Raw genomic sequence first — 23025 nt, 5'->3', positions numbered from 1 at the left:
GACCTGGAGTAGGGTTTTCCTAGATATATTTGGCTAATTAGGGTAATGCTAAAGGCAGGAAAGTAGAGGATTCCTTAGTATCAAGCGAAACTTTCTATCACTTTGATACTACCTACCTCTAATGAATAATAGAATTTACTACTTATGTATTTATTATGACAATGGACGATATTCGTACCATCCGCCCTGTAATGTATGCGAGCTTCAGGTCTCGCTTGACTCTGAAGAGACTTTGCCACTAACCTAACCGTGGACATATCGTCCCCCCATGGCAAGAGTCTTAGTAATGTGAATAATCAAGTTTGAGTAATAATAAGGTTAACTTTGATCAGAATTTTAGTAAAATATGTTATGTACGACAGTATATCGCTCTTGCAATCAATCATACATTCCGCCCGTATCTTATTTTTCTGGGCAGTCGCATAAACAACTCATAATTGACTTCACGTTGCGTGTTAAAAGGCCGGAGGGCCCTTCGAATCTGGCCCCGGGCCAGTCCCTACACTCGCATTCCCACTTTCTGTCGGTGAATCTACGATGTATCCCCATAGAAGCATGTTTGTTTATTGCCGGCATGGTTTGGTATAGAGAGCGATCAAGTCCTCGAGCAGACCACCAGCAAGACATAGAAAGGGGGTAGGTCGCAGGGGCCATCGCCTTCAGGCTGGGCTTTGGATGTTGCCGACATTTTTATGCTGTCGCAGAGAATCTGTACTGTTGTAGAGAGATAAAGGGGTAGATTACTTAGTACTTGAGGGAAAATGAGTTTCTGGAGAATGCGCGGCGAGCCGGGCTATTTTATAATGGGACATTCGAACCATTTCCATGGCAACCTTGAAGTTCGTGAGGTGCATGGGGGCATTTGGCTGGCTGATTGAAGGCGCACTTGAACTCAAATAAAAGACCCTTACTACTGGTAGGCACAGAGGTGTCGAGTGTGGCGTTATCTGGTGATAGGTTCATGTTGTATTCCTTAGGATTTAGAGTTTATACCTGGGATATTCGCGGCAATCTCAGGAGTAACCACTAGCTTATGACGCGAAACGGGCGTGTATGTGGGTCTGAATAGCTTCCTCGGACACGCGCAGTCACCTGCACAATCTAAACTTCAAAATGACCTCAGAGAGTTTTCTTCCCAAACATCAAATCCCTACCTACCTACCAAACCCGACACAACCGCCCGTTCTGCGACCCAGCATACCCATCCACGCTCCTGACCTCCCATCCCTCGCTACCGACCGTCGTCGGCGCCCAGAACACGCCCCACGGATCGCGGCGCCGCTTCACCTCCAACAGACTCGCGTAATTCGTCCCGTAGAACGCCTGCTGCCAATCAGGCTCGCCGGGATCCCCCTCATTCATATACGCGCCGGCGCCCGGCGACGCGGCGCGCAGCAAACCCATGTATTTGCGGAACACGGCGTCGCGCGCCGCCGACTGCGCGGGCGCCGCGTCCATGAGCATCGCGTGCATGCGGTTCTCGCGCCACGCCGGGTTCACCGCGCTCGCGTTGCCGGGCCACCCCGCCACGGCCGCCGTCGGCGAGGTTAGGGTGCCGTGGAAGTAGAAGTCGTTGTCGAACCCGGCTTCGGCCGCGGTCCGGATCGCGCGCATGGTGCGGTTCCAGAGCGCGTCGTCTTCCCAGTTCGCGCGCGGCAGGAGGCGCGATCGGTACCGCGTGTTGCCTGGTGCGGGACCGATGCCGATACCGCGCGAGCCGTACAGACTGGAGGGGCGGATGGTCGGGTTGGTTATGTTGATGTTGAGTTGCGCGAGGGTGTCGTAGAGCGGCTGCATGAAGGCGAAGGCGGCGTCGGGCGTGTAGCCCAGGAATGACGAGCTCGTTGTGAAGCGGAAGGTTTGGTTCGCGCCCGGGTAGATGTAGCTGAAGCCGTAGCCGCCGGCGTCGAGGATCTTGGCCGCGAAGCGGTAGTACGCGCCTACCCCTTGCCAGAACGTGTCGGCGTCGGTGACTACGCCGGGACCTGGGGTGCTCGTGTTTGAGGGTTGTGAGAGCGAGAGTGAGAGCCCGGATGAGGTTATTGTGATTGGTGGGTATGCCTTGTATATGGCGGAGGTTACTATGCCGTATGTTGCTATGGTAATCATCAGCCCAAGAGCTCATTTCTTTAGGGTACTTCGAGGAGCACGGTTTCATACGTACCTCCGCCTCCACCGCGAATCGCGTAAAAAAGATCTGTGTTAGTAAATGGGTCCGCGGTTACGAATCTTCCCGAAGCTGTCACCACGCCGAGAGAAAGGACTTGATCGGCTCCAAGTCCGTACGTGGAGGTAATGGTAGTGTGGCCTCCTGCGCTCATCCAACCGCCTACTCCACCTACCGTGCTACATCCAGGCGAGACTATACTTATATTGTGGTCGTTCATGAAATTGTGCTCTTCCCATGATTCGACACCGGATCCGAGATGGGCAGCCATTCCCCTATACGGCCCGATACTGTACGAAGGGATAAATTCCATCTCCTTTAGATGGTGCGTCCAGACGCTGAGGGATCCCGCCCCTATCGATCTTCCGCCAAAATCATGGCCAGTATTCCTATGCCAAGCGTGAGTAAACTCTCTTGTTATAGTGTTATAAAATTGTATACGGGATAAGAGGGATTTTTACTTAACGATCAGGCGAATTTGCTTGTTCCTAGCGAAGTTAACCGCTGCTTGAATATGCTTCACATTGGTGGCATTCACAACATATTCCGGGAATCCTCCTCTTGTACAATTTCCCTGAGGATCCGAAACGAGTGGACAAGTGCTGCCTTGAGACCATTGCGTTAACGCGACGAGCGGGTCGTCAAGCCAGTAGTGAGAAGATGAAGCGTTGGTAAGTAAGAACGTGCACTCTGCTTGATCAAAATCCGGTCCTTGGTAGCAAGCAGCGGCCGCGGGTTTGGGCTTGAGGAGAGCGCCCCCAAGAGTCCTATTCAACCGGGCCCATTCTTCTGTGGAGGGCCAGGCTTTATCGCCCGGGAAGACCTTACAATTGGAGACGTTGCCGTTTTCCAGCGATACTGCCGTCTCATCGCCAAAGTCGATGGCTGCGAAATCGCCGACGTCCTCTTGAGTGAGGCGAATGGAGTCAGAGAGGAGTATACGAGGCTTAAGCGCCGTGGCCCTGGAAAGGAAAGTGCCCAGACAGACGAGAATGACAAGCAGCTTCATGATATCGAGAACGTGCCAGTTCACTCTACGCAGTAGCTTTCCTTGTGCTTTATATCCTCAGCTAACTCCATAACACCATGGCCACAACAGCTTATGTATATTGCCCAGTTTGGCGCGACCATCTGAGAATAATACTGATTGCTGGAAATAGGGGCTAGATCCTCCTCTACGAGTGATGTCCGAATTACCGAACGGCTCAGAAAAGACACCATTCACCATCCTTAACAATAGGCTGGTGACCAATTTTAGTCATAAAAAATAAGCCTGTGGGTTCTTTAGAGGGTTACTTTGAAAAACAGTTGTTGAATGTTATGCTAGTGGTAGCAGTACCATCTAACCCGGGCGATAATGACGGCTCTAGTCTTGGCATTTTCGGTATAGTACGAAAAGCTAACCGGGTCAACAGATACGTTGACGGTATATGTTACATTTCCAACTCTAGATCTGAGGTGGTGCAACGGCACCGATCTTGAACGCATGACATGAACCCATGAGAGGCAAGGAAACTTCAGGCTAAACAGGACGCATCGAGCAGCAACCACAGTTCATTCGAAAACCACATGCTGAAGTTAGATCATATATATTATTATGAAAGCTTGATCTGTCCCGTCTCCTTGGCATCAAACTTTCCGCATTCGTTTGATCGCTCGCTAATAGTGAGAAGACTACGCTTCTCAGAATTCAACTCGCCAAGATCCGTTCCGCTACCATTGCTACGGTGCTTAATAATTCTCTCTTGTCCGTCTTTCGCAATCCCTCGCGTGCTTATGTTCCCTTCGCTCGGTTGCTATATGGGGTAAGAAAAGCGCCCGAACTCCAACTCACGATCAACATGATAGGTTCTAGGAGTGCCGCGTCTCCAACACTGCGGTTGGTCTCGAACTAATCCATAGCGGTAGAGATACTACTTACTTGAAAGGGTCATCATGTGGCCTCCAATTTTACGAAAGATGTAATTTTTACGTTATTTATCAATGGCCAATTTGGTCGGTTCATTTCCATGTCATTAGGGGTGATCGTTGAAGCCCACTGTATTTGTAGTGGGGCAAGGTGTTATACGCCTTATAATTTATAGCGTGCTTCTACCGGGTTGGTGGAGATCTTTTTCACCTGGATCGGGGTGTGCCGCGCAACTCGAGCCCTCACGCCTGTCGCGCTGAAACGCGCTTTTTTTAGTGGCTAAGCTTCCTAAGCTACAGCATCTATCCACTAAATTCTAGGTAACGGAAGAACCATCTATGAAGACTGAAGCTGTTCAAGTTTACATTCAAGCCCAATTTCAATCTTAGGGACTCACCACACTTGAGAAAAGGGTTTGCCCTTTCGCAACAAGCTCCCGATATTTCCGGCCGTTTATCCTAGGGGCATTGAAATGTAGGCCCATCACTTCCGAGCCCCTTTACTCAGGTATTAGTCACTAGCCCCTAACGCTTGCGAGAGGAATGCGGTGCGCCACCATGCGGACATAGCCCAGGGCCTAGACGTCCTCGCATCATTCGTATTGGCACCACTGTTTCTACATACCCGACATACGATTGCATATCAGCACGATCTTTGAAATGCCACGAGCTGAGGGTAGCATCCAACCTCAGTATGACCCTCGTGCCATGAGCTCCGGGCCTTGGCATTTCTAGGCCGCCATGGGTATCGAAAACACAACCCCCAATTCGAAGATGTCACCATCTCAATATCCCAGGAAATGATATATTCGCTAGCTATCTGACCCCCTATTCTCTGAAATAGGAGTGTAGGGACAGGATTTCGTAAATATTCGTAAGGCCACAGATGCATAGCATAGCAACATGTAGCGAGATTCGACACAGGATAAACGCCATAAATCCGTTAAAAACATACCAACTTTTCCCCTGAGCCTCCTAGCCATCGCTCCTCAGATGTTCATATTTCGTAATACCTACGCCGCATCTTGCGGTTTGCACTCCATTCTATGCTTTTTCCAATCCTTTTTCTGACATTCCGATGAGCAGTACATGACCTCTTTGCATCTCGAGCACTTGAACAGGTCTCCTCCCTTCTTGTTATTTGTCGCGTTGCAATTACGACATCTATTAGTGCGATTAAAGTCGGGGCAGTTCTGTGTCTTTAGTAGGTCCCAGTCCACGACATCCTCAACGAATGGCACGGAGAACATTGGGCTGATGGCTATTCGCACCGCGTATTTAGATGCGATCTCATCCCAGTCCGGCAGGTTCATAAATCCGGGAGGTAGTTTTCCCCTGCCGCAAGTACACATGAACTGTTCTCCCATCTTCGTGCTTAGTGGTATCGTCGCTTTAGATCTCTTATATTCGCACTTGCGGCCGTGATTCCACGTGCGACACCTTTCGGCAAGAGCAGGAAGGACCTGCTTCCAGAGAACGAGCTCTTCGTCATTTACCGTGAGAGAGCAGATCTGTAGTTCTCGTAGTATGTACAAAAATGACTCGACTTCTCCGGATTGGATCATCTGAAGAGTAAATGGGATCACAGCGGCGTCTGCTACAACGGATCCTTCAGCGCCATTGAGACGTATAGAACGAACGAATATCATCATTTGGTTGCCACTTTCCGGATGCTGCAAGGCGAAAAGTCCGGTTTGCCCCCCTTGAAGCCCAGACGAAAGCATGAACATGGAGAATATTGATTCTTTGAAATTCATGCGCAGCGAAGGAGGCTCGGCCGAGTCTCGTAACTTTCGCTCGCGGGCAGAGAATTGAAACGAAGTCAGTGTGGTTAGCCAAGCATTCTCCTTTTTATGGGATGATTCCATGTCGAGGATGGGCAACGAGTCCAAATTAACATGCCCGTTTTGCAGTACAGGTACAGAACGCTCCCCAAGTGTTATAGGATAGATAAACGATGATAATGGGCCTGGACTAAGAGCATCTGCCAGGGGTGCGATGACTTCAATATAGCCCGATGTGCGTGCAATACGAGTTTTCGCAGCTTCCTGTAGAACCGGAACGGGGAATGAGACAGGACAGACTAGAGCTTCCTTACCGAATACGACGTCGATTAAGAATGGGGATGATTGTCGCAACTCTATCGGAACCCGTTCTGCTAAGAGCTTCCGGCCACGTTGTGATGTTGAAAAATCAATACGGCCACATATTGCTTTGATCTCGCCATCTTCAAAATTGGCCGTGATTTGTGTAGGGGCGTGGGCGTTGGCTTGAGTGTTGCGGCTTCCCGCCACAGAGCCCCCTTGAATATTCGCGTAAGGATATCCAGACATCCCTGGCTCGTATTTGGTGATAAATACGTTGGATATATCGCTTATCGCCGTCATGTATACGACCATAGAAGGCATGAGGTGCTTGAAAATTGAGAGGCTCATGGCTGTATTCTGAACGCTAAGCCCAACCTTAGCATCTCTTGGTTCAACTTGCAGAGCAGCAGACGGGACATAGAACGAAGCTACCAAAGGGGAGTTCCCTTGCCAGCCAAGGGGGTCCTGAAGAACGGCTATCGAAAACTCATCGGCCTCGCGAACCCCAGACGTTTCGACTTGTCCAAATGCGACATGTACGTTCGCAAATAGATTCTGCCAGCCGAACGGATCGCTCGATTTGAGAATGCCTTCGAGTGTTGGAGCATTAATCTTGCTCATATCGCTGCTGTACAAGTGATCGATGTGTTTCCTTGGTACTACAATTGTCATGCACACCACTGCAGGTATGCTCTTCCAGGCATTGAAACCGCCTAGGCTGGGCTTTGGGCTTACCTCATCCCTTAGCCATTGCTCCGTATATAGACCCTGTAGATGTAACTGAGTACCCAGTTCCTGGTGGTAAAGATTTCGTAGGGCTATTTTGTTCTGGTCATCTCGGCTTATCATTCGTAACAATTCCTCCCAGAAGGATGGCCAATCCGTAGAAGTATTTGCTTGAACTTGCTTGATGAACGAAGCGAAACTACCTCTATGAAAAAGGGAATATGTTTCACTATTAAGCTGCTTCTTAGCCACAAAACGTGTAGGATCTTCATTCTCAAACAATTGAGTATAAAGTTGGAATATGGCCTTGGCAAGCGCATGTGGTTCAGCTTTTAGAATCCCATACTCACTGGGGTGCTGTGAGGAGTATCTGTCCAGTTTCCAAGCTAATCGCGAATGTGCTTGTTGTTTTCGATCCGAAATGGTCATGTGGTTTATCATGAGTTCGTCCACACAAGACACGGACGTCGCATTCGTCCAGAGGTCAACTGGAGCTAGACCAAGAAGCAGAGATATCGTCGGTGTGTGGCCACGGAGAAGAGTATCAAATTGCCGTTTGCGTGTGGCCTCTGTTTTAATCAACGTCTCTATCCACAAGGTAGAGCTCGCCAATGGTTTCAATAGAGGCGCAGCCGCGACCAGTATATTTAGCGCGCCAAGATGGTCAGCTAGATTTGAGGTATCAATTATATCAAATCTTGTCGGTGCTGAACTAGCCTTACTGTAGACCTTAGAGTCAAATTCAATGGCTGCTACGTCGAGCTGTCGCCGGAATAGGTTTGTTGACTTGTTCTGCGAAGCTGAAATGGCCTGCAAGGCGTGGCTGAATGATAAGGCGTCGGATATGGTGAACCTGAGACTAAGCTTTTCGGGGTTGTTCTGGAATGCTGCTACCCAGGCGTGAAATTGTGTCTTCGCTGTTCTGATAATATTCATCACCATGTCATCGTCTTTCTCGGGGAGTAGTGGTGATGCTGGGGCCAGGGTCGCAATTGCAGCTGCGAGATGGAATCCCAAAACGGGGTCTGTTCCATAGTGAAGAAGGGTGTTTGTGGATAGAGTAGCCGAGAACATCGGGTTCGGAATAGTCGCATGTTCCGCAAAGGTACCATGCTCCCAGAAGCGTTCTCTAGCTTTAGGAATATCCGTCACGGATTTGAGTGATAATGGAGCTGCAGACCTAAGGCCAGTCAGGATAATATCAGGCTCCCCATCCGACATACCAAACACCTGTTTGCCGAGCTTTCGAGTACGCTCTAGGTCTTCTTTAAAGCTAATCTCATTCTTCGACTGCAGTGAGGCATACTTGATCCAGACCTGCCTGATTTGTTGCAGCGAATTTGCGTCACAGAATGTCAGCATCGACCCGTAGCGCCCCCTACTCCATTGTTCAATGCTGTTTGATAGAGACACTATTTTCTGTGCCTGATCTGTGATGAGCGCTTTCGATTCCTCGTTGATACGCATGTGGAAATAAACATCCCAAGCGACATCTGCACTGGCTCCGTCAAGGAGGAGGGTAAATAGCAGAACGTTGCGCGCTAGTAAATATAAGTATAAGCATATCTAGCTATACTAGAACGTTATGCATACCTATTACAGCAGTCTCACTATCGCAGCATGTGATATCGAGCTTTCTAGGTGCTATTTAAGCATTAGTAAGGTCGATAAGGATAATCATAACTGCACGATGAAATCATAGGAGGTTTCAAGTTAATTCACACGTGGGCATATCGAGGAAAAGAACAAAAACGCTTACGGAATCCTTGTTCACTATATACCGTGAATAGAATGTTGCGGACATCTCCGCATCCCAGGAGAAGAATATCAGCGTCTAAGCCTTGAGGAAAACCCCTGGTAAGGCTGACGGCAGGGGTATTGCCAAGGGCATAGAGGTAAGTAGCGTAAGGTATAGTACTTAGGGTGAACATTTTGACTAGTTGATAGCATTAACTGGTGAAGTTCACACGAGATATAGGGTTGGCTTGTATATAAGATCGTTCAATCAGTTTCGGAAATCGAGAGCTGGCATGCTGAGTCTATCACTGAAGGATAAAAGGGACGCAATCAAACATAGATGACGACAAATTCTGAAGACAAAAGTAACATCTAGCAACTTCTAGTTGGGATGTTTGGAAATGCAGGCTTGGGACTTTTTGTTGTTTGTAAAAAGTTGTAGTTGATTGATATGAAGCCTGAATTGGAGATGGAGGGGATGAGAGACGTTAAAGTGGGCCCAGCCCTAACGGCTAGGTACCTACACATCCATGCAGGGTTGTAGCTGCCTGGCCTACCATACTCAACTAGAAGTCGCCCTATCAGCTGCTCTGGTTTAGCTCATGCACTAGTGGGCCACCTGATAGGTACTTGCCAAGATATTGGGGGAAGATATTAGGGGACAGACAGGTGCGAACAAGACATTGATATTATCACTATAATCTACGAAGAACTTTGAAAGAACCCAATTTTGTGACTACATCCCGATGGTATTTTGATCCTATGGAAGGAAATATGAGGCAACGCCGCCAAATTAAAGACCGGAAAAGACGGTCATCTTTACATCGACGCTAAAACGCCGAAACGACCGTCCAGCCTCCCTTAGATCCCTTTTCGCCCGAAACCCCCTATCTTCATACCTAGATAGATAATCCCACACGATATCGTACATGACTTTTAGCCTGACCCGAGAGAGAGAAGGCTCGCGTGGAGCCCTTCGATATCAGGCACTGCACCCCAAAAAGCATAAGTTTCATTAGATTCCCGATCTGGTCTGCCCTGCTTCCTTCTAAATAAAATCCAAATATGAGTAAATAAGACCGAGCCTCAAACGAGGATATGGGCAAGAAAATAGTACGCCACTGGTTTAGATCTTTCGGTGCTATCTTAACTGCTGCCGAAGAACAAGTCGTCGTTGTTGGTAAACATATCGACGCCATCGAATGCATCGTCGAATTTGGTGTCCGGGTTGAGCATCAACATCGAATCGTTATTCGTGAATTGCAGCAGTATGTCGTCATCATTCTCGTTCATCCCAACGAAACTCGGGATATTTGCCGTCTCGATACCAGTGCTAATCGTAAGCTCTGTGCCGCTAGAGTTGGGCTCGGCGTCAAAGTATCGGCCACCGGATGGCGGAGATGACGACCTGGAAAGTTCCGGAAGTTCGTTGAACTGGCTAGTCACGCTCTTTGCCGGAGACCCCGGCTGTGACGATATCGCATCGGGGGCAAGTTCTTGACGGAGTGACATGTGCGACAGCTGTGAGACGTACGAGTGCACACTGGTCGTCGATGGCGAATGCTTGCTCATCGGCGTATCGCCGGCGAGACTCGGCATCGGCGCAGAGGACGAGCTCATCCCTTGCAAGGAGCACGGATTCATTGTTGTGCCTCCCATTGAGACATCCATGATGTCGTCCAACATACCGAAATCCTGGTCGATAGTCTCCGGCGAGTTGCCTGCTGAGGTATCCGAGTAGCCGGATTGCGACGAGAGTGACGACGTGGACTTGTTCTTCCTGCGAGTACGCGCAGACTTGTCCTTGCGCTCATCTATATCAGGTCGGTGCTTTCGTGGGCGTCCACGCTTCACGACCTTCCTCACCACACCATCAAACGCCCCAATACACATTCCGCGCTGCTTGTGTCGAGTAAGCGCGTCATGGCGAGCGAAACTATTGCCGCATTCACAAGGGTAAGGCTTGATACCCGTGTGTATCTTCGCATGCCGTTTGAGGTCGTGCTGTCGAACAAAGCACTTGTGGCAGGTTGGACACTTGTACTGACGGTCGTTGAGATGCGTTTGTACGTGGGACTTAATGTTTTCCTTCCTGCCAAACTTCTTGTTACAATCTTCAAAAGTGCAGGTCCACTTATTGTCCCGAGGGTCGGGGCCTTGAATGAATTGGTGAATATCTTCAAGTGTAATTCCCGTCGCCGTCTTAGTTTTCTCGATATCGATGCTGGCAATACTAGCGGCGCTAGCAATGCTAGCCATAGACTCGTTTCGGCGATGATGATGATGAGGAGAACCACGGCGAGATGGCTTCTCGGTTGAAGACGATCCATGGCCAGCTTGGGAATCAGACTCCGAGTTAGGTAAACGCATGTCAGGTTTGTAGTCAAAGGCGCCGTTGAACTCGCTCATGTGTGGCGTGATAGGCGTCGTATGTCCGGAAAGGTCCGAACTGGCACTGAAAGAATGCGATGAGGCGGGAAGTCCATCGAAAGTGGTATCGATCCTGAGTCCATTGTTGCCGATATGGTTCATATCCAAGAAGTCTGCCATTGGATCTGATGGCGGGTTGAACGCATCTAGTAGAGGCATCGTGTTGGTTCTATTTGGCATGGGCATTGAAACCTGTTGGGCTTCGGCTGCTTGCCGCATCTCGTCAAAGGTTGTTCGCGACCGTCGGTTCGAAGATTGCCTCGTAGGCTTGACAGTTTCTTCCATCGACTCGTCGTAACCTTCCGAGAATCGCTGCGGTTGAGGTGGTTGAACATGCTTTATGGTCCTGTCATGCGGAGTATCGGTGGGGGTGAGTGGGAAGTAGTCTAGTTTCGATCAGCTCCGTATCCACGTTCTGTTTTGAAAGAGGACGCTTACCTGTGGCATTCTGTCGAGGGGGTGTTAAAGGTCTCTGGATCTCAAGTCCCAAAGTCTCGAATTTATTTACTCTGTCCATGATTCCATTGCTAATTCGACGGGAGCTCCTCCTAGTGCTAGAAGTCTCTCCCTCCGAAATCCAGCCAGGACCTCCTGTAGGGCTGTCCTGGAAGCTCATGAAAGTGGGTGTGGACATGGCACTAGACGGGAACTGGTCAAAGTCCTGAGACGTTGTCATGTTAGTGGAGAAACTCTCCTGATTCTTCTTCATAATGGCATCCATCTGCCCATTAAACATCCCCAAGTTTATATGCATTTCCTGCTGGCTTGGGAGATTGCTGAAGCCTTGTCCATCAAAGCTTTGCGTTTGTGGTGTCCCGTGAGGGGACATGAGGTAGTTGTCTTCGCTTGCCAAGTTCGCGTATGCTTGCTGGGGGCCCGGGCGAGGCATGCGTTGCTGCTGCGCTTCTCGCAGCACATGCTGTGATGTGATTGATCCTGTATTGTTAGTAGCGTTACTTACCGTTGAGAATTCCTGCCGTTGTGGTACTGTCGGTGATTGCATCTGATGTTGTTGTTGTTGGTGTTGTCGTCGAGTGTCCAAGCTCATTCCACGGCGATGGGCCATTCGCGATCGTTGCTGTTGTTGGTGGTGGAGATGCATGTTGTTGGGCAGGTTAGACGCGATCTTCATCGTCTCATAGCCTGTTGGTGTCGAGTTTTGTCGTCTGTGTTGTCGATTTCGGGCCTGAAGACCGCCTCGGGGCGGATTGGACAGCATTGTGGTTGGAGTCGAGTTCGGATGGGAGGCCATTGTCGATAGATCCTGGTTTGCCGAATGGGCTATCAATTGATTCCGAAACTGCAGTTACCCGTCAGTTTATTGAATTCTCGGGTCGTCGAGACTGACTCGGAGTCAAGAATCAAGAATTAGGATATCAAGAGTTGGCTCACCTCACGCAGCGCAAGCCAGTCTGGCCGGGCAATTGGTTTCTTGGGTTGTCCTCAGCAGCAGCAGGCGAACTTGGCAGACGAGAACTAGAAGCTTGTAAGTGATGCCCTACTCAGGCGGATGAAAGATGCGTAGGTGAGATGTTAGCCTCTCTCGACGGTCTTCTCAGATAATCTAGAGATACTCTTCAGCTGTTGACTCCTACGACTAGTAGAAGCAAATGTGAAAGTGGATAAAAGTTCCTAGGATAGCACGATGATCTTGGTATGCAAGATAAGGTAAAAAGGTAGGGAACCTTGAAAGTTTGATGTATGCGAGAGGAGTTTGTAGTTTGTAGATAGTATATTGAATGCAGCTTCTATGCGAATTTCCAGGGAAGGGTCGCCGGGGTAGCGTAGCTCAATGTTGACGATAGCTGCAATCCGTTGCTAGGGCGACAACGCATGCGCAAATCATTGGCCAATAGCGGTAAGTTCAGGTAGGCCTAGGAAGTTACGATGTCTTGCGCCAACCAATCAACGTACGATGTATAGCCTTTTTCGGGTTAGCGTCATTCTCGGCCCGCAACAGGTTCAACTGCTTATGCAGCTGTGCAAGGCTCGTGCAAAAAGCCATGCCATTTCGTTTCCAAGTCAGGTTAGACTGAAGAAAATGATAGCCCGATCTCAATTCGATTGCATTTTTCCTGCTTATGGCCGAAACGTCATTCTACTTCATCCAGGTATCAACACTCTTTGTACTAAAGCTTGCGTTTAAGACACAACGTTCAAAATAACATGTGAAGCTTATCTCAATTAGAGGACGAGGAGATGCGGGATAATGGGCTATTCCAACGGAATTAGATCTTTATCCTTTATGTAAGTCACTCACGATAGTTCAACGAATACAATCTTCAACACCGCCCTTAATTGTGTTTACGACAGGATCTCAATAAGTACCTACTACTTAGAATAATACTAGAATTGAACATCCCTTGCGGACGTCTAAATTTCATATCGATTGAAATATGGTCGCCGTAATCTATTGAGACCGGTCGTCTCAGCCGCATTGGTTTTACCAAGCATCAAGGCTATCCTAAAAGAGGCGTCCCGTCGACCCTGGGTTTACTAGCACGAGCAGATCCATGTTCGTTAATAAGAAGATGGGGCAATATTCAAAATTTCAACGATGAGCTTCTCGTGCACGGATCTGTTTAGACGACCTAGATTAATTACTTAGGTAATCAACTCCTCAATCCTATTATTGATGCGGTTTTGATTGGCGAGACTTGACGGGACCTAGTTGATAGAACCTGATCCAAGAGGACTCGACTGGTCTGGCCTAACGTACCAGGTAGGTATAGACGGTGTCAGTGGCCAGTGGAGCGGTTTTGCGAGGCCGGCTATCAGACGATTGAGTTTTGAGTAGATAAAAGAAGTGTAAAGCTACGAGATCGATGAGTCGAACCCAATGACCTATGGGCTCGGCTAAACTTAGGATCATTGTGATACCAACATTAGGACAGTTCAAGCTTTTATTTCTTCATCTGTCATCCATGACAATCTCATTGACCTGGCAGACGCCGATGAGACTCTCCTGGTCCTCAAGTATTCCGCCCAAAAGCGCGTTTAGGTACACCCTAACGAAGGCCGAGGCGGATGCGGAGATCCTCGGCGCCAGGGGCGAGAATGGCGACTTATCCATGTTAACCGTGTTCTTGCGCCCCTGTACTGCTTTCGGGGAGCGTGACTTTACCTTCATGGGGTAAAATTATCGCCACTGCCAGGGCGGGAAAGGCAAGAGTTCAAATGGGCTTTGGAGACAATCTCTACGACTTCGTCTATATCCCCAAACTTGTCGATATCCACATGCTAGCCGTCGACGCACTGGTGCGTGTCCATAGGAAACCTCCACCGTCGCCAGGTATGCGCGCAGACGGTGAGTGCTTCCACGTTATTAACGACGAACGCGTCAAGCTCTGGGAATTCCAACGGGCCATCGCGGAATTCGTCGGAATCTCAGTCGAGAGAGAAGACGTCAAGGTAATTACCTATGGATTGCGCTCATAACAGCTGCCATTAGTGAGCGGATGGCATGGCTTCGAACTTGGGGCAAGGGGCATCCTATCGTAACCCGGCAAACTCTCCGCTTGGCAACCGTAACGCGTACTTTCAACTGCGAAAAGTAGAAACGAGTCCTTGGCTACAAGTCGAGGGTCAGCATGGAGGAAGGCCTTGCTATAGCAAATGCTAAATGATTTAGGGATGAGGAGGGGAAGAATAGGAGGCAAAGAAGATTGCTTGAATAGTACTGGTTTGTTGATATGCATTTTAAATGTAGGTTACATACATCCGTTCCCTTAAATATTTCGAGTCTTATGCTCAAGAGGGTTGTCTCGACGCCTCAAAGTCTTCATGTTCGAGTTAGGATGATATCAGAGTAAATCATGGCACCGGCTTCCAGCTTACCAGCCGTTCCGTTAGTTAGGCCGCGGGCTTTATGGAATGTGTACCTAGGCTAATCACAATGGTGACTGTAAGGTACCAAAGATGGATATTCTGAAATGAGGGGGTGTCATTTCATCGTAAAATAAATACTAACTAAACCATCTACCTGAGTAACCTAGGCATTTGATATTCCTCCGTTAGCAACACCATCCCGGTAGGGACAGTGCAGCAGTACAGTCCGCACATCCTGCCACAATCATCACACTCCGTTTCATCATTTGGTCTCATTCCTCTCCTTGAGCGGGCAGACCGTCATGTCAGGATAGGCTTTCCCGCCCCGCTCAATGTACCTATTCATCTTAGAATGTCTACGCTTCTTGCAATAGTAGAACAGCCTGTCATCCTTCTCAGAACGACCCATAAGTGTTCCACAAATACATGGGCCTGTCAGGTATAGCTCTTTTCGAATCTGGGCAAGTAGAGGGACCCATGAAATGTTCTTTAGAGACACGTTCCTTAGGTATAGTCTTCTAAGGGGCGCTTGGTGGCACAGAAGAAACTTCATCAATTCTTACCGTTCACAGGAGAACCCAGAGAGTTTGAGTGTGGCAAGTCGTGTCCACGTAGGGTTTGGTGGGACAATCTGGTTAAGTGGCATGGCATACGTACTCCAAAAGGGAAATGGATTGTTCAAAACAATGTTCAGAGTGCGTAGGTTCGTAAGGGTCGCAACGGACTTCCGAAGAACGCCGCGATGTGTGCGAATTTGGTAGTAAGTGTATACATCTTCCATCGTTGGGCCCAGTAAGTAATTTGTGCTGTCTAATATGAGTTCTAGGTGCTCGAGCTTGGCGACTGGTTTGAACAAATGCTGCAGTTGAGCGTCGTCCTTTTCGGAGAAAAACTCCAAATTTAGATTAAACAGAGTTAGGCATTTTATATTGATCTTTGTCTCAGAAATTACATCCAATAGTGTTGTCAGATGATGACTTCCGGCAGTGGGACTCTGTGGTTCATCATCTAGTTGTTCCTCATCGCCAAAGTACAAAGTGATTTGTTGGAGCTGTGGAAATAGGGGAAGTGCAATCGAGAAGCACATGAAGTCGTAATGTGTTTGTATAATTTCACTCTGCTCCTCTTTTAGTTTATCAAAGGCCATCTCTTCTTCGTACATCTCATCATCGTCCATCTCATCTTCATCCGTCTCATTCCCGTCAAAAGATGAATCCGAATGGATCTCGTAAATTTCGATTGTTTCAGGCGTTTCAGTATAGAACTTCTCACGATATTGCATAGGGATTTCTCGTGGTGGTATAGGAGTAGAAGGTTGTTTGGGGCATGGTGCAGTGATTGGAGAGCTTGGGCAAGGTGTGGCTGTCTCGAAAGCTCGAATAGGCGACGTAGATGATCATGCGTCATTTTCAGGAACATCTCTGTGCAAATGTATTGTGCACCGACTTCCCAGCTTGTTGACAAGACGAAACTGGCGAAGGTCATCATTTTCCAGAAATGAGCAGACACGACTTAACGTCTCTGAAGAGAATGTATCCATGTTTGCCGACAGACTGGAATTTATCAATAATGATGGAAAAGGTAGACGTGGATTGATGAAGCCACGAATGATGAGCAGCGAGAAGTTCACCTTATCACAAGAATTGTTGGCTGGGTAAGATATACCTACAATTGTACGTACCTATTTTTTAATCTCATGCATGAGAAAATGCATGGATGAAACGAGTTGGAAGCCACATACTCCATTCACATCTCAGTAGATCTATCGGTCATTATACAGAAAAGGGCAACCGATCTAACGATCTATAAGTCGTGTAACTGTGAAGACATCCTTCAATGACGGAGGAGCCATAGTTAGCTATCCGAGATATAATAGTATTGCTATAGAAGCCGGGCGTTCAATGCGCGAACCGGAAGTCAAGCCTCCTGGAACCTTGGAGCTTCGTCGTCCTCCTATATTCGACTTGCTGCTCCTCGGTTAACGCGTTCCACACGCGTTCCTTCTGCTTGTTCCTCCAGACGTAATAGAGTTTTGTTAACAAGAACACGAGGATGGATATTAGGTTAATTGCTAGAAGAGTAGTGTTGCCGCGATGATAAACAGGCTTGTCGTCATCACGGTAGATGTACGAAGCATACACGTTTCCGGCTTGGACGCTCATCTAGTGGCATGTTAGTTGTGTCGCTCTTATATGATGCCAGGAGTTGACCCACGTTATATAAAGCAGCTGAGACTGTTCGTGTACCGACATTGTTGGAATTCTTGGAGCACCAGCCGACAAGAATCGCGTCTGGTGGGGGGCATCAGCTCAACAATTCGCACTCTAGTAGGGGAAGGGGAAAGACGCAGGAAAGAAGAGGGAGGGAACACGCACGACAATATGGGTAAGATAGTAATGTTACAATGATCGCGTAGGTGCCCCATCTATCTTCAACCACGCCGCTCCAAAATCTTAGGGCGAAGATGCAGGGTAGTGTCCAGAGGGGCTGTGCAATAGCTACCAGTGATCGCTCATTTAACCATTCGGATAATCTAGTAAGCAGGATTAAATTGATGATGTGGAATATATCCTAAGGACAATTAGTGAGTGTAGATTGCAATGTTGGGGTCGTTTATGCTTACTGCCGGAATGGTCAGGAGGTTGGTATTGAATGTGCTGAATCCAAGAGAACGAAGGATCAAAGTGAGATAAGTCTTCGGTGGTGACTGTGGTACATAGGCAAATAGGCCAATAGCATATAAAGGCCACAAGTCGTAGTCTTTTAAGGCTTCCCATAATCGCTTTGGCGTCAAGGCTTGACGATTATGCATATCTCCTTTAGAGGGGTCATCACGGAGAACTCTATTAACGACAATCGCCTCTTCTCGCTCCGTAAACCAACCGTTCGGGCGAAACCAGGTTTTAGTCTGCACTGCGGATGCGGGCATCATGAAAAAAGACGCCAACCCCACGCATAAAGTGATAAAACCCTCAACCAAAAACAACCATCGCCAACCTTCCCAACCAAAGAGGCCTCTTAGATGCAATAATGCAAAGGCCATCAATGATGTTATGATGCCCGTCACTGAGAGTGTTGTCCAGAAATAGCTAAGACGTATTGGTAGTTCCCGCGACGTGTAGAAGTATGAGAGCCAGAGCACCAGATCAGGAATGAAGCCTCCCTAAACGGGGATGATTAGACCGAGAATCCGGAAAAGATATTTCACAGGTTACTTTACCTCGAAAAACCCAAGTAAACTTCTCGTTAATAGGAATGATCCGCGACCAGTTAGGGCACACTGCGAAATGGCGACGAATGACCATAAAACCATCTGCATTGGGATCCAACGATCTGGGCCCACAGCTTTCGACAAGAGCTGCGAAGGCAACTCAGCAAGCAAGAAAGAGACTAGGAAGATAGAGTGCCCATAATTGTAGTCTAAGTAGTCGTTGGTAAGACCGTTCGCGTTAGCGGATAACAGGCTACTCAGATAGCAGATGTGATGAGAGAGCGCATCTAGAGACCAATGAAAGTACATGGACTGGAGCACTTTCGCTCAAGACAGAATATGAATACATAGGTCCGTACCATTGGTATCCAGGCCAAGATCATCTAACATGTTGTCTGAGACGGCCTGTCCAAGGTTGCCGCGATCTACTTGCAAGCCGAAGAACATCACGCACTGAGTAGGGATGAGTTGTCAGCAACTATCGAGGTAGATCACGTAGGCGGTCTCCTACCGCCCATAAGCAGACTTTCCAGTCAAGCTTCCGAACTAGTTCCTTTTCTTCTTTGGATGACCACTCGAATTTCGGATTAAAGACGTGCCTACATTCGTACTGGCAGTTTTCGTATACCTGTCGCCAATACTCCGCAGTTTCTGTGTCTAGGAAAGGGTTTTCTATATCTGGTACAGGATCTTCGACCCGAAGACTTTCACCGAGTAGAGCCGTAGGGCTCCCAGTCGGTGTCGTATCCAAGGATCCATACGTCTTCTTTTGCTCATCCGGGTCATCTGAGGTGAGCGGTTGATAAGACATCTTGGTAGAAAGCTGAGGAAGAGACGGACGTGCGGACTCTACGGCATTTAAGTCTGATAGTTCGATGTTTAGAATATCGTCACCGACAATGGAATTACTAGGCGAAGTAGGGATGGCCAGATCAATCGTGTCTCTCCCCAAGCCGGCCGGACGTTTGAGAAGAGACATGGCAGGAGGGCTGGAAGCCCTGGGGACACGGTATTTAATAGCCAAAGAGATTCATAGTGCCAATATGTGTAGATAAGTATGTGAGAATAGGTGGGATGGATGACGTGCTACCTAGCCGCTGCTCACGCGGGATTCAAGATGGTATTAAATGGTGATCATCTTTCTCCAACAAGCGAAATGCTGATCTAGAGGTTGTTAGCTGCCATCCACGACGCACCAATAACGAATCCCGCATTCAATATTTGGAAACTCGGATGGAGATGTGTGTCGAGTACCGGAATTCCCATCTTTTACCCTACGAGCAAATAGAGAACGTGAGTTAGGTAATGAGTACATATCTAACATCACAGGATTATCTGGTGAAAGATTGTAAGGGTGGGCGTTGAGGCTGAACGAATAATATGCAAGATATGAGATTTGGTGATTCCCGATTTAAATTTCATCATTTCTAGATATTTGCACCGCCATACATGGAATGCACTAGCCACAGTAGCCACGAAAAGCGGGGCTAGATTTTTGATGGTGGGTGGGTTATGGATGTACCTATGTACAAACAATTACGAAGCCCATAATTAGCATGTGACGTCAAACAGATTCCGTCAAGCCAGACAAGCGTTTCAATACGAACGCCAAGACCGTTTCAAGCCCCACTTCCCAAAGATCTCATCCACTCATCTTGCTAATTGACGCTAATCGTTGCTAAATCGTGTGAAGGCAAGTTACAAATAATGGATAAATAATGGGTACGGCTACACAGCCTACTTTTATTCAGCAGTTCAGCAGGCTGCAACTGGTTGCACAGTGATGCACAGCCGCCTTACCTAACAATTCATAGGCATTTCTCGACTTTACTTACATTTTAGTTACCCACGCCCTATCGGCTATTCAGCATTGTTCCTCATTCAGCTCATTCTTGTTCCTGTTTTTGTCATAGTAAATTCACATCTAACTTTTAAACGGCCCGTTTTTTGCTCGTTGTGTCTTTTCGTAATAGTCGCCCGTTTTCCTCGGTTCTATCGCTTTAGCAATTTGCCAATCTACAAACCAAAAGACCAAAAAGAAACAGTCGTTCATCCATCCCGTTGCATTACTCTTGGCTGGCCAGAGAAAAGAAGAAAATCAATCACCACCGAAATCCGTACACGAAACCTCTAGACATAGAGCCTTGTAAAACGCAAACATGCAATTCGCTGCCGTCTCCCTGTCGCTTTTTGCTGCCTTCGTTGCGGCTCAGAACTCTACCTCTACATCCCTCCCGGATCTCGTCTCCCAACTACCGTCATGCGCCGCCAGCTGTCTGGCTAGTTCCGCGAAGAGCGCCGGGTGCTCGGCGGAGGATTTCACTTGCCTTTGCGGGGACAACAAGGAGTCGTTCATCTCCAGCATCACCGGCTGCATCGGCCTCTCGTCCGGTTGCTCCCAGGACGATATTGGAAGTAGGTCATATCAAAGAACCATACGTTTTGGATCAATTCATTGACAAGTTTCCAGAGCTCTCTACTCTCGCTCCCGAGATCTGTACCGCCGTGGCGGCGAACCCGGACGCTTCTGCTGTCGCGTCGGCTTCCAACATCGTCAGCTCGGCCATCGGTACCGCTACCCCTACCTCGACTCCCGGCGCCGCCGTCAGACCCGAGGTTGGAATGGGACTAGTGGGAGCCGCCGCCTTGGCCGCTTTCGCCTTGTAAAACCACTCTGCACACACCATCACTTCTCGATTTAGACTTCACGATCATTAATGACCCAGGATCAGGGCGGGTGGTTGTACTTTAGATCATCATAGACCGGTAGGATGGGTCGCAATCTATAAGGCTGGGAATAACTGGGGATCGAGGGCATCCTATAAAATGCCGGATTGGGGGGGTTCATAGGCTTTACATATTGGATCTTGGACGTCCATTAATACACGTACATACTTATTGTGCTCCTGGTCTTGTCTTTTGATGACTGACTCGTGATCAGATGGCTATAAGTGGAAGCTAAGCTGTTGAATACTTGTAGGCTGCAACTGGCGTATACATCGACACTTAATTTTAAATAATATTCTTAACAGCGCTATTGGCGTCTTCCTTATACGTAGTGGGCCATAGAAGTCCGCGTCATTGTTAAAGGAGGCTCATAGCAGTCCAGTGTGGCGATACTATGACTGGGGATGCGAATAGCTCCTACGAACCAGCATCCAAGTATTAACATTATCAGGAGACTTATACTTCCTTCCAAGAATACCATAAATAAATACGTGAACCGTTCTTCTCACAGCAGAGTAAAAAGGATAAGATAACTTACCCGAGGAGAAGTGGTATGTAGGTGTATGAGAAGGATCCAGAAGAAGCCATAGATAGATATTTCTCACGTATCATTGTCGTTATAGATCCCTTTCTTGTCCGATGTATTCTCCTCCTCGGGCATTTCAACATGCACGTTAGGAGATATGCCGGCTTGAAAAAATATTTTTGGCATTCGGAGCGTTCTTTTATCGTATCGCATGTTGGTAACACCTGAGAGAACAACGCTCACTAGTTGGTTTGTAAATGATGGATCAACTCGGCGAAGTATCCGCAGGTCGCAGTGGCCATCTTTGTCAAAATACTCGAATATCAGATTCCATGCGGTCAGCGGCCTAATATAATTATTGAGGACTAACTAGTCGTAGCAGCGTGGGCATCAATATCATTGAACGCGATATTATACTCGACCTCAATTTTTCCACAACCTTCTGGGAGTTGCTGGAACCTCTGGTTTGTAATTGCATCGAGCTCGTTTAAGGAGTCTAGAAACCTGTCTGTTGACCTTGTACGTAAGTTTCAGGGAGATAGCCCTCGGCGCCCCTAAAGGAAATAGTGGATGATCTGCTGAATACGGTCTATGGATGGAGGCGTCTTGTCCCAATGCTCCGGAGGATTCGGGGATTTCGCGTCCTGGGATTGATTAGTGCCTATAGACTTCATAAAAGCAACAAACACTTGACATAACCTGTCTAACATATGTATATTATCAACGTAAGGGTTGATTATTTTCGTGGTATTGGCTGGAGGAAAAATTCCTCGACAGTGGAATGCATGCATGATACAATCTCATCGCCTTGACAACTCTTTTCCACAGTAGGTCGAATTTCAAGGAAGCCTTTCCACCGACCATTTATCTGGCGGGTTGTGTTGGCTGAATACCTTCTGAGATCGTTTTCCGGTAGCGGCTTCATCGACAGTTTGGTTGCGAAGTCTGGGTCCCTAAACAAGTTACTGAGAAACTTGTACTGTAATAGGAAAGTCCCTTTGTAAAAAGTGAAAATCAACGTCTCAAACGCCTTCCGATGGGTAAATTTTGGGATAGAATTAAGTAGGTACTGATATAGGACCTTCAACTCTGTCGGGAAGGCAGCAACTTTTCCTTGGAGGTCTTCGAAGTCATCTTCATTGAGTACACCTTGTTCGATGGCATTCAGGACCACGCGAACCCAGAGAAAAACGCCTTCAGCCTTAACAACAACCGTTTCGGCCAGGGAATCCAGATGAGCCTTGCCAACAAGAGTAGACAAGTCACCAATCCCATCAAGCTTGGTTTTGCCAAAACTCTCAATGTCAGCATGCATCCATTTGTGGATTAAAAGACTTGGATATCCCTTAAATCCAACTTCGAACTCGTTCTATTGTTGGCTAGCGACACATATCTTGAGAATATTGAGATTTTGCTCCGTCCAGCCATTTATTTCCCGTGTCAAGTCGAAATGACGCTCATCACATTCATCAAGGGCATCTATGAAGAAAGCATTCTGTGCTTCTCGAAGGTCAGAGCACTCTTTAACAAATTGTTCGAGGCCACTCCGTTGTTAGTCTCCGGGGGGGGGGGGGGGGGGGGGGGGGGGGAAAAGAAAATAGTATAAAACCCGCCGCCGGGGTTATTTTTTGGTAAATAAAATAATAAAAAAAATTTTTAAAAAAAAAAAATAAAAAAG

General features: G+C 47.9%; 8 protein-coding genes across 8 annotated transcripts in view; 1 reads left to right on the top strand and 7 right to left on the bottom strand.

Annotated features, from left to right (window-relative positions):
• Positions 1–1158: 1158 nt before the first annotated feature.
• F4807DRAFT_451525 (FAD-binding domain-containing protein) lies at positions 1159–3176 on the bottom strand (the record flags this gene model as incomplete). The annotated part of the gene is made up of 3 exons (XM_048000245.1): positions 1159–2096; positions 2165–2556; positions 2629–3176. 3 exons carry the CDS (start codon positions 3174–3176, stop codon positions 1159–1161), a joined length of 1878 nt encoding a protein of 625 aa, XP_047854773.1.
• Positions 3177–4949: 1773 nt separating this feature from the next.
• F4807DRAFT_74160 (uncharacterized protein) lies at positions 4950–8908 on the bottom strand. Its single transcript, XM_048003427.1, has 3 exons — positions 8648–8908; positions 8482–8532; positions 4950–8429 (listed from the first exon to the last, which is right to left on the bottom strand). Exons 1-3 carry the CDS (start codon positions 8817–8819, stop codon positions 5089–5091), a joined length of 3564 nt encoding a protein of 1187 aa, XP_047854772.1. The 5' UTR covers positions 8820–8908; the 3' UTR covers positions 4950–5088.
• A 387-nt stretch (positions 8909–9295) lies between these two features.
• F4807DRAFT_424437 (uncharacterized protein) lies at positions 9296–12782 on the bottom strand. Its single transcript, XM_047997874.1, has 3 exons — positions 12448–12782; positions 11494–12355; positions 9296–11441 (listed from the first exon to the last, which is right to left on the bottom strand). The coding sequence occupies exons 2-3, from the start codon at positions 12305–12307 to the stop codon at positions 9772–9774; spliced, it is 2484 nt and encodes an 827-aa protein (XP_047854771.1). The 5' UTR covers positions 12308–12355; positions 12448–12782; the 3' UTR covers positions 9296–9771.
• A 2307-nt stretch (positions 12783–15089) lies between these two features.
• F4807DRAFT_424434 (uncharacterized protein) lies at positions 15090–15542 on the bottom strand. The gene has a single exon (XM_047997873.1). It carries the CDS (start codon positions 15434–15436, stop codon positions 15146–15148), a length of 291 nt encoding a protein of 96 aa, XP_047854770.1. The 5' UTR covers positions 15437–15542; the 3' UTR covers positions 15090–15145.
• F4807DRAFT_467353 (uncharacterized protein) lies at positions 15090–16165 on the bottom strand (the record flags this gene model as incomplete). Its single annotated transcript, XM_048002479.1, has 1 exon — positions 15090–16165. The coding sequence occupies one exon, from the start codon at positions 16163–16165 to the stop codon at positions 15443–15445; it is 723 nt and encodes a 240-aa protein (XP_047854769.1). The 3' UTR covers positions 15090–15442.
• A 616-nt stretch (positions 16166–16781) lies between these two features.
• Positions 16782–19073, bottom strand: F4807DRAFT_460077 (allantoate permease; the record flags this gene model as incomplete). Its single annotated transcript, XM_048001468.1, has 7 exons — positions 16782–17045; positions 17098–17174; positions 17259–17454; positions 17507–18046; positions 18104–18381; positions 18454–18547; positions 18606–19073. 7 exons carry the CDS (start codon positions 19071–19073, stop codon positions 16782–16784), a joined length of 1917 nt encoding a protein of 638 aa, XP_047854768.1.
• A 789-nt stretch (positions 19074–19862) lies between these two features.
• Positions 19863–21092, top strand: F4807DRAFT_74109 (uncharacterized protein). The gene is made up of 2 exons (XM_048003426.1): positions 19863–20509; positions 20565–21092. Exons 1-2 carry the CDS (start codon positions 20254–20256, stop codon positions 20759–20761), a joined length of 453 nt encoding a protein of 150 aa, XP_047854767.1. The 5' UTR covers positions 19863–20253; the 3' UTR covers positions 20762–21092.
• Positions 21093–21994: 902 nt separating this feature from the next.
• Positions 21995–23025, bottom strand: part of F4807DRAFT_74058 (uncharacterized protein) — a 1362-nt gene continuing 331 nt past the window's right edge. The window contains exon 2 of the mRNA XM_048003424.1: positions 21995–22847. Within this exon, the coding sequence (XP_047854766.1) occupies positions 22084–22662 (579 nt within the window). The 5' untranslated portion in view covers positions 22663–22847 and the 3' untranslated portion in view covers positions 21995–22083. The remainder of the gene's footprint in view (positions 22848–23025) is intronic.

Source organism: Annulohypoxylon truncatum (assembly GCF_022578515.1).
Source record: "Annulohypoxylon truncatum strain CBS 140777 unplaced genomic scaffold F4807scaffold_14, whole genome shotgun sequence".
NCBI classification, from domain to species: domain Eukaryota; kingdom Fungi; phylum Ascomycota; class Sordariomycetes; order Xylariales; family Hypoxylaceae; genus Annulohypoxylon; species Annulohypoxylon truncatum.
Note: the sequence above shows the minus strand (reverse complement) of the source record. Positions and strands in the feature narration are given on the sequence as shown.